Raw genomic sequence first — 9,918 nt, 5'->3', positions numbered from 1 at the left:
CCCCCTTTCTCCCCCCAGATGCCGACTCCTCCTGAGGCGACGGCCCTGCCCCACGGCGCTGCCCCATAACCAGCCACCCCCCACCCCCCCGCCCAGCCCCATAAGTGTGGGGCGAGCGTCAAGATCTCAAAGCTTCTCCGCGGTCGTGGTCTGTGAGGGGATCTATGGGGCTGGGGAGGGATCTATGGGGCAGAGGGAGGGATCTATGGGGCAGAGAGGGGGGATCTATGGGGCAGGGGGCTCGCAGGCCGCCGTCTGCCCCCCAATTAAGAGCCCGGGCGCCACTTGTGGGGCAGAGGCCTTTATTGGGGGACGCCTTCCTCCTCCTCCTCCTCCTCATCCTCTTCTGCTTGGGGGCTGCGGTAGCCCCAGAGGCGCACGGTGCCGTCCCACTGTGGGGCAGAGCCAGAGGGCCTGCCCCACACATCCCAGCCCTGCCCCATAGATCCTCCCCCTGCCCCATAGGGACCCATAGAACCCAATAGAACCCAATGGGGACCCATAGAACTCAATAGGGACCCATAGAACCCAATGGGGACCCCAATAGGGACCCATAGAAACCAATGGGGACCCAATATAACCCAATGGGGCCCCCATAGAACCCAATGGGGCCCCCATAGAACCCAATGGCGACCCCAATAGGGACCCATAGAACCCAATGGGGCCCCCATAGAACCCAATGGGGACCCACAGAACCCAATGGGGACCCCACAGAACCCAATGGGGACCCCAATAGGGACCCATAGAACCCAATGGGGACCCATAGAGACCCCAATGGGGACCCTATAGAGCCCAATGAGGACACTATAGAGCACAATGGGGACCCACAGAACCCAATGGGGACCCTATAGAGCCCAATGGGGACCCCATAGAACCCAATGGGGACCCACAGAAACCAATGGGGACCCTATAGAGCCCAATGGGGACCCTATAGAACCCAATGGGGACCCATAGAAGCCAATGGGGACCCATAGAAGCCAATGGGGACCCAATAGAAACCAATGGGGACCCAACAGAAACCAATGGGGACCCATAGAACCCAATAAGAACCAATAGAACCTAATGGGGAACTCATAGAACCAATGGGGACCCCATAGAGACCCCAATAGGAACCCCATAGAACCCAACGGGGACCCATAGAACACTATAGAACCCAATGGGGACCCACAGAAACCAATGGGGACCCTATTGGGGTTACCCATTGTGTACGCATAAATTGGGTAAAGTGTTACATTGGGATCCACATATAAACCAATGGGTTACCATATAGCCAATTGGGCACACACACTATCTCAACCAATGGGGACCCCAATAGAAACCAATGGGGACCCATAGAACCCAATAAGAACCAATAGAACCTAATGGGGAACCCATAGAACCCAATGGGGACTCAATGGGGACCCATAGAACCCAATGGGGACCCCATAGAGACCCCAATAGGAACCCCATAGAACCCAACGGGGACCCATAGAACCCTATAGAACCCAATGGGGACCCAATAAAGACCCATAGAACCCAATGGGGACCCAATACAACCCAATGGGGACCTATAGAACCCAATGGGGACCTATAGAACCCAACGGAAAGCACCGGAAGCTGACGGGGCCCCCTGGCTGCCCCATAGCTGCCCCATGGCGCCCCCCCAGGTGCGCACCGAGGCGCTGGCGAGGCGCCAGGGCTGGGGTCCCCAGCAGACGTCGCGCACGCAGCCGCGGTGCCGGCTGAGCCGCCGCAGCACCCGCCCCGTCAGCACGTCGTACACTGCGGGGGGGGGGGCCGGGGAGGGAACGAGGGGGTCAGGGGGTGCCCTCTGCCCTATAGATCCACCCCCCGGACCCATAGAGACCCACCCGGACCCATAGACCCCTCTTCTGCCCCATAGATCCCTCCCTCTGCCCCACAGATCCCTCTTCTGCCCCATAGATCCCTCCCTCTGCCCCACAGACCCCTCTCTGACCCATAGATCCAATCTGTGACCCATAGACCCCTCTTCTGCCCCATAGACCCCTCCCTGCCCCATAGATCCCTCTCTCTGCCCCATAGACCCCTCTCTCTGCCCCACAGATCCCTCCCTCTGCCCCACTGCCCCACAGACCACTCCCTCTGCCCCACAGACCCCTCTCTCTGCCCCACAGACCCCTCCCTCTGCCCCATAGACCCCTCTCTGACCCATAGATTCCTCCCTCTGCCCCACAGACCCCTCCCTCTGCCCCATAGATCCCCCCTCAGCCCCTTTTCCCACGCTTTCCCCTTCCCGTCCCCGTCGCTCCCCGATGACGTCAACCCCCCCGCGTCGCTCACCGATGACGCCTCCCGAGGCGCACCCCGCCCCCAGCGCGCGCCCCCCGGCGGGCGCCAGGCGGCAGCGCAGCAGCGTGCGCAGCACCACGTGACCCCGGAACGTCTGCAGCGACGGGTCCCCCGGAAGCAGCGCCGCCGCCGCTGGGGGGGTGACGTCATCACGTAAAAAGAGGGGGGCGTGGCCACGCACGCGCGCGCGCCCCCCCCCTTCCCCACCGCGCGCGGCCGCCATGGCAACAAAAAGGGCGGGAAAGGCGAGGCGGGAAATGGAGCGTGAGGAGAGGGGGCGTTAATTAAAGGTAATTAAAGGTAATTAAAGGGGAATGGGGCGGTTGTTGAGGTAATTAAAGGGGTAAATAGGGGGATAGAGGCGGGATATGGGGTAATTAGGGGTGATTAAGGGCAAATTGAGAGGTTATGGGGGTAATTGGGGGGGAAAGGGGTAGTGAAGGTTTAATGAAGGGCTAATTACTGGGAAATTGAGAGGTTATTGGGGTAATTAAGGGGTTAGGAGACTCATTAAGGGATTAGGGGAGTCATTAAGGGTAATTAACAGCGGATTAAGGGCGAATTCAGAGGTTATGGGGGTAATTAAGGTGTCATCGGGGTAAATAGGGGTGAATCCCAGTCCCTCCTTTCCCCCTCCCAGTTCATCCCAGTTCCCCCTTTCCCCTCCCCAGTGACTCCTTTCCCCCTCCCAGTGCCTCCCAATCCCCCCTTTCCCCTCCCATTCCATCCCAGTGCCTCCCAGTCCCTTCCCAGTGCCTCCCAGTCCCCCCCATTCCCCCTCCCAGTTCATCCCAGTCCCCCTCATTCCCCCTCATTCCCCCCCAGTCCACCCTTTCCCCCTCCCAGTGCCTCCCAATCCCCTCCCAGTGCCTCCCAGTCCCCTCTTTCCCCATCCTAGTTCATCCCAGTCCCTCCCAGTTCTTCCCAATCCCCTCCCAGTGCCTCCCAATCCCCTCCCAGTTCATCCCAGTCCCTCCCAGTGCCCCCATTCCCCCTCCCAGTTCATCCCAGTCCCCCCCAATCCCCTCCCAGTCCTTTCCCAGTTCATCCCAGTCCCCCCTTTCCCCCTCCCAGTGCCTCCCAGTCCCCTCCCAGTTCATCCCAGTCCCCTCTTTCCCTCTCCCAGTTCATCCCAGTCCCTCCCAGTCCCCCCTTTCCCCCTCCCAGTTCATCCCAGTGCCTCCCAATCCCCCCTTTCCCCCTCCCAGTTCATCCCAGTGCCCCCCAATCCCCTCCCAGTGCCTCCCAATCCCCTCCCAGTCCCTCCCAGTCCCTCCCAGTGCCCCCCCTCACCGGGCTGTGGATGAAGGTGACGCCCCCACGGTGCCCGGCCAGGCGGCAGACGGGGCGGTGGCTGCGGTGGCCAAGGCTCCGTCGGTCCCAGAGCCGCACCAGCCCGTCGTCCCCCCTGCTCAGCACCAGCTGCCCCCCCGCGTCTGCCAGCGCCACCGCGTTCACGTCCGCCTCGTGCACCTCCACCTGACCCCCCCAGTAAGCACCAGTTCACACCAGTTCACCCCAGTCCCCCATAACTACCTCCCAGTCACCCCCAGTCCCCCTCCCAGTGCTCCCAGTAGCTCCTACAGCATCTCCCAGGCTTCTGAAGACCATCCCGCCGCGGGTTCCTCCTCCCTCTCCCCCTCCCAGTAGCTCCCAGTTGCTCCCAGTTCACTCCAGTTAACCCCAGCGCCCCGTAACTACCTCCCAGTCACCCCCAGTCCCCCTCCCAGTGCTCCCAGTAGCTCCTACAGCATCTCCCAAGCTTCTGAAGACCATCCCACCACGGGTTCCTCCTCCCTATCTCCCTCCCAGTAGCTCCCAGTTGCTCCCAGTTCACCCCAGTCCACCCCAGTGCCCCATAACTACCTCCCAGTCCCCCTCCCAGTGCTCCCAGTTCCCCCCCCCGGCATCTCCAGACCTTCTGGCCACCATCCCAGTTCCACCACCTCCACCTTCTTTGCGTCTTCTCCCCCCCTGAATTCCCAGATTTTGCTTCAAAATTCACCGTTTTCTCCCCGAATTCCCCATTTTCCCCCCAAATTTCCCCATTTTCCCCCCAAATTTCCCCATTTTCCCCCCAAATTTCCCCATTTTCCCCCCAAATTTCCCCATTTTCCCACAAATTTCCCCATTTTCCCCCCAAATTTCCCATTTTTCTCCCCAAATCTCCCCATTTTCTCCCCCAAATCCCCATTTTCTCCCCAAAATTTCCCCATTTTCTCCCCAAAATTTCCCCATTTTCTCCCCAAAATTTCCCCATTTTCCCCCCAAATTTTCCCCAATTTCATCCCAAATTCCCAAATTTTCCCCCTCAAATATCCCCATTTTCCCCCCAAATTCCCCATTTTCCACCCAACTTCCCATTTTCATCCCAAACTCCCCAAATTTCCCCCAAATTCCTCAATTTCCCCCCCAAAACTCCCCAAATTTCCCCCCAATTTCGCAATTTCCCCCCAAATTTCCCCCAAGGTTCCCCCCAAATTTTGCAATTTCCCCCAAATTTTCACAATTTCCCCCAAATTCCCCAAATTTTTCCCCAAAATTTGCCAAATTTCCCCAAAATTTGCCAAATTTTCCCCAAAATATGCCAAATTTTCCCCAAACTTCCCCCCAAATTCCCCAAATTTCTCCCTAATTCCCCAAATTTCTCCCTAATTCCCCAAATTTCTCCCTAATTCCCCACATTTCCCCCAAAATTTCACAATTTCCCCCAAATTCCCCAAATTTTCACCCAAGTTTGCCAAATTTTCCCTGAAATTTGCCAAATTTCCCCCAAAATTCACCAAATTGTCTCTGAAATTCCCCAAATTTTCCCCAAAATTCCCAAATTTCCCCTTAAATTTCACGATTTCCCTCAAATTTTCCCCAAATTCGCCAAATTTTCCCCAAAATTCCCCAAATTTTCCCCGCAATTCCCAATTTCGCTGACCCCCTAGGTCGTAGACGTAGACGCAGCTGTGTAGACGCAGCCGTTGTTGGCGCCGCCCCAAACCTCCTGCCCCCCCGGCCCCACGGCCAGAGAGAAGAGCGCGAAGCGCCGATCCGGGGGGCTGGGGGGGGACACAGGGGGGGCTGCCCCATAGCGAGGAGATCCTGCCCCATAGCGAGGAGATGGGGCCCCGTAGAGGGGGTCCTGCCCCATAGAGGGGTCCTGCCCCATAGAGGGGGTTCTGCCCCATAGAAGAGGGGTCCTGCCCCATAACTCACCGCAGATCCATGGCCATGTGGGTCTCGTCCTCCCCGTGGATGTTGAATGCGTGAACTGGGCGGGGGGAGAGACCCATAGGGACCCCCCGGGACCCATAGAGCCCATAGGGACCCCGTAGAGACCCCGTAGACCCCATGGAGCCCCCATGGAGACCCCCTTGAGCCCTGTTCCCGCCCCCCTGGCTGACCGTAGGGGGACCAGCTGCAGTAGAGGCCGTGGCGGCCGTCGGGGGTGAAGGCCACATCCAGGATGCTCCAGCCCACGTCGCGGCCCTGCGTGGAGCGCAGCAGCCGCAGCCCCCGCCCCGCCGCCCCGTACACACGCAGGGAGTGGTCTCGGGGGGGGACAGGGGAGCCCCCCGGCGGTCAGCGGGGACCCACAGGGGCCCGCAGGGATCATAGGGACACACAGGGATCAATAGGGAGTCAAAAGGATCAATAGGGAGTCATAGGGATCAATAGGGAGTCAAAGGGATGAATGGAGACCCATAGGGATCAATGGGGACCCATAGAGATCAATGGGAACGCCATAGGGATCAATGGGAACGCCATAGGGATCAATGGGGACCCCATAGGGATCAATGGGGACTCATAGGAATCAATAGGGACCCATAGGAATCAATAGGGACCCATAGGGACCCACAGAGACCCCATAGGGATCAATATGGACCCATAGGGACCCCATAGAAGCCAATGGGGACCCACAGAGATCACTAGAGACCCATAGGGAACCAACAGGGACCTATAGAGACCCTGTAGGGATCAATGGGGACCTATAGAGACCCCATAGAGCCCCATAGGGATCAATGGGGACCCATAGAGGCCCATAGAGACCAATGGGGACCCATAGAGGCCCATGGAAACCAATGGAAACCAATGGAATCAATGGAATCAATGGGACCAATAGGAATCAATAGGGATCAATGGAACCAATAGGGATCAATAGGGATCAATGGGAGCCCCATAGTGCCCCATAGAGACCCATAGAAGCCAATGGGGACCCACAGAGCCCATAGAAGCCAATGGGGACCCATAGGGACCACGGAAACCAATGGGATCAATGGAACCAATAGCGATCAATACCGATCAATAGGGACCAAGGGAGCCCCCCAGGTACCTTGGCAGGCGGAGACGAAGAGGGAGCTGTCGCCGTTGAAGACGCCGCAGAAAGCCTTGTGGGGGTAGGCGGCCGCGAACACCTCGGCGTTGGGCAGGAATCTTTGGGGGGGGCGGGGATCGATCACCCCCTGCCCCACGGATCAATAACCCGCCCCCCACCCCCACCCCCGGCCCCAGAGATCCCCTCACCGAGAGCTCAGGCGGTTCTGCTCCACGGCCGAGAAGCTGCGGCCCCACTCGCGCTGCGGGGAGAGAGAGACCCCCAGGGACCCATAGAATCCATAGGGGCCCATAGGGACCCCATAGGGACCCATAGAAACCAATGGGAACCAATAGAATCAATAGGGATCAATAGAGACCCATAGGGACCCATAGAAACTAATGGGAACCAATAGAATCAATGGGAACCAATGGGAACCAATAGGGATCAATAAGGACCAATAGGGATCAATAAGGACCAATAGGGATCAATGGGAGCCCCATAGTGCTCCTAGAGACCCATAGAGACCCCATAGAGACCCCATAGAGACCCCATAGAGCCCACACAGAGACCCCCTAGAGACCCCCTAGAGACCCCATAGGGACCCATAGAGACCCATAGGGACCCATAGGGACCCCATAGAGACCCATAGAGACCCATAGAGACCCATAGGGACCAATAGAGACCCCATGGAGACCCCATGGAGACCCCATAGGGACCCATAGGGACCCATAGAGCCCATAGAGACCCATAGGGACCTATAGAGACCCCATGGAGACCCCATAGAGACCCATAGGGACCCATAGGGACCCCACGGAGACCTATAGGGACCCCACGGAGACCCATAGAGACCCACAGGGCACCATAGAGCCATAGGGACCCCATAGAGACCTATAGGTACCCATAGAGACCCCATAGGGACCCATAGAGCCCATAGGGTCCCATAGGGACCCATAGGGGCCCCATAGAGACCCCATAGAGACCCATAGAAACCCCATAGAGACCCACAGAGACCCCATAGAGACCTATAGAGACCTATAGGGACCCACAGGGACCCATAGAGACCCCATAGGGACCCATAGGGCGCCATAGAGACCCATAGGGACCCCATAGGGACCCCATAGAGACCCCATAGAGACCCTAGAGACCTCATAGAGGCCCCGCCCACCTGTTGCAGCCTCCGGGTCACGTGATCGGGGTGGGGGCCCGCCCCCCCGCAGCTCCAGCAGGAAGGGGGAGGGGCCTGTGGGAGGGAGTAACATGGTTAGAAGAGGGGGCGGGGCTTGCAGAGGCCACGCCCCCCATCAGCCCCCCCACCCCACCCACCCCCCCTCACCTGGATCGGCCCTTCCCCCCTTGGCTTCCAGCTCCGGGGGATCCACCAGGACCTATAGAGAACAGAGACCTATAGGGGCTATAGAGACCCATAGGGACCCCGTAGAGACCCCACAGAGACCCAATAGGGACCCATAGAGACCCCATAGGGACTCTATAGGGGCTATAGAGACCCATAGGGACCCCATAGAGACTCCACAGAGACCCAATAGGGACCCATAGAGACCCCATAGGGACTCTATAGGGGCCCATAGAGCCTATAGGGACTCATAGAGACCCCATAGAGCCCATAGAGACCCCATAGACTCTATAGGGACCCCATAGAGACCCCACAGAGACCCCATAGAGGCCATAGTGACCCTATAGAGCCCATAGGGACCCATAGAGACCCCATAGAGCCCATAGAGACCCCATAAAGCCCATAGTGACCCCATAGAGCCCATAGTGACCCATAGGGACCCTATAGAGCCCCCATAGAGCCCCCATAGACCCCATAGAGACCCCATAGAGACCCCATAGAGCCTATAGGGACCCATAGTGATGGGAGTCTGTTACAGACCACCCAACCAAGGAGAAGCAGCTGATGAGCTCTTCTATAAACAGCTGCGGTCAATCTCTAGATCGATGCCTCTCATTCTGGTGGGAGACTTCAATCTGCCTGATATCTGCTGGGTGTACAATAGAGCAGAAAGGAAGCAGTCTAGGAGGTTCCTGGAGGGCGTGGGAGACAACTTCCTCGCACAGTTGGTGAATGAACCAACGAGGGAGGGTGCCCTCCTGGACCTGCTGTTGGTGAACAGAGAAGGCCTTGTGGGGGATGTGGCGGTAGGTGGACGCCTAGGACTAAGCGACCATGAGATGATAAAATTTTCTGTTCTAGGTGAAGTGCAGAGGGTGGTTAGCAAGACGGTAGCATTAAATTTCCAGAGGGCAGACTTTGATCTCTTCAGCAGGCTGGTTGGTGAAGTCTCATGGGAGACAGTACTCAAGGGCAAGGGAGCCCAGGAGGGCTGGGAGCTCTTCAAAAGGGTGGTCCTAGCAGCTCAGGAGAAAGCCATCCCCGTGGTCCGGAAAAAAAGCCGGCAGGGGAGAAAGCCAGCTTGGTTGAACAGAGAGATCTTGAGGGATATCAAGAAGAAGAGAAATGTTTATGGGCTCTGGAAGAGGGGATGGGCCTCTTGGGTGGACTACAGGAGGGAAGTGAGATTGTGTAGGAAAAAATCAGAAGGGCTAAGGCTCAACTAGAGATTGGATTGGCCAAGTCAGTGAAAGATAACAAAAAATCCTTCTGTAAATATATAAATAATAAAAAGAGGACTAGGGAGACCATACAGTCCCTATTGGACACAGAAGGAACAACAGTAACAGGGGATGAGGAAAAGGCTGAGGTACTTAATGCCTTCTTTGCCTCAGTCTTTAGTTGTAAGGAGGGTCGTTCCGTCTGTGTACAAACCCAGGAGCTAGAGGAGCATAATGAGGCTCCCGTAATCCAAGAGGAGGTGGTCAGAGCCTTGCTAGCCCGACTAGACACCCACAAGTCTATGGGGCCGGACGGGATTCACCCTAGGGTACTGAAGGAGCTGGCGGATGTGCTGGCCAGACCCCTTTCCATCATCTTCCAACAGTCCTGGAAGACTGGGGAAGTCCCACTGGACTGGAGGCTGATGTTGTGCCCGTCTACAAGAAGGGTCGCAGGGAGGATCCAGGAAACTACAGGCCGACTGACAGCTGACTGAATATGAGCCAGCAGTGTGCCCAGGCGGCCAAGAAGGCCAATGGCATCTTGGCTTGGATCAGAAACGGCGTGACCAGCAGGTCCAGGGAGGTTATCCTCCCTCTGTACTCGGCACTGGTGAGACCGCTCCTCGAATCCTGTGTTCAGTTCTGGGCCCCTCCCCACAAGAAGGATGTTGAGGATCTGGAATGAGTCCAGAGAAGAGCAACAAAGCTGGTGAGGGGGCTGGAGA

At 57.6% G+C, this 9,918-nt stretch overlaps 1 protein-coding gene across 1 annotated transcript; it reads right to left on the bottom strand.

The window, feature by feature from the left end:
• Positions 1–302: 302 nt before the first annotated feature.
• LOC138734741 (DDB1- and CUL4-associated factor 11-like) lies at positions 303–8,044 on the bottom strand. Its single transcript, XM_069882548.1, has 11 exons — positions 7,953–8,044; positions 7,785–7,836; positions 6,826–6,878; positions 6,635–6,735; positions 5,706–5,852; positions 5,518–5,572; positions 5,276–5,360; positions 3,633–3,789; positions 2,302–2,442; positions 1,655–1,761; positions 303–392 (listed from the first exon to the last, which is right to left on the bottom strand). The coding sequence occupies exons 1-11, from the start codon at positions 8,042–8,044 to the stop codon at positions 303–305; spliced, it is 1,080 nt and encodes a 359-aa protein (XP_069738649.1).
• Positions 8,045–9,918: the final 1,874 nt, after the last annotated feature.

This window comes from Phaenicophaeus curvirostris, unplaced genomic scaffold (genome assembly GCF_032191515.1).
Source record: "Phaenicophaeus curvirostris isolate KB17595 unplaced genomic scaffold, BPBGC_Pcur_1.0 scaffold_178, whole genome shotgun sequence".
NCBI lineage: Eukaryota > Metazoa > Chordata > Aves > Cuculiformes > Cuculidae > Phaenicophaeus > Phaenicophaeus curvirostris.
The sequence above is the reverse complement of the archived record's forward strand: the minus strand, read 5'-3'. Positions and strand labels throughout refer to the sequence as shown.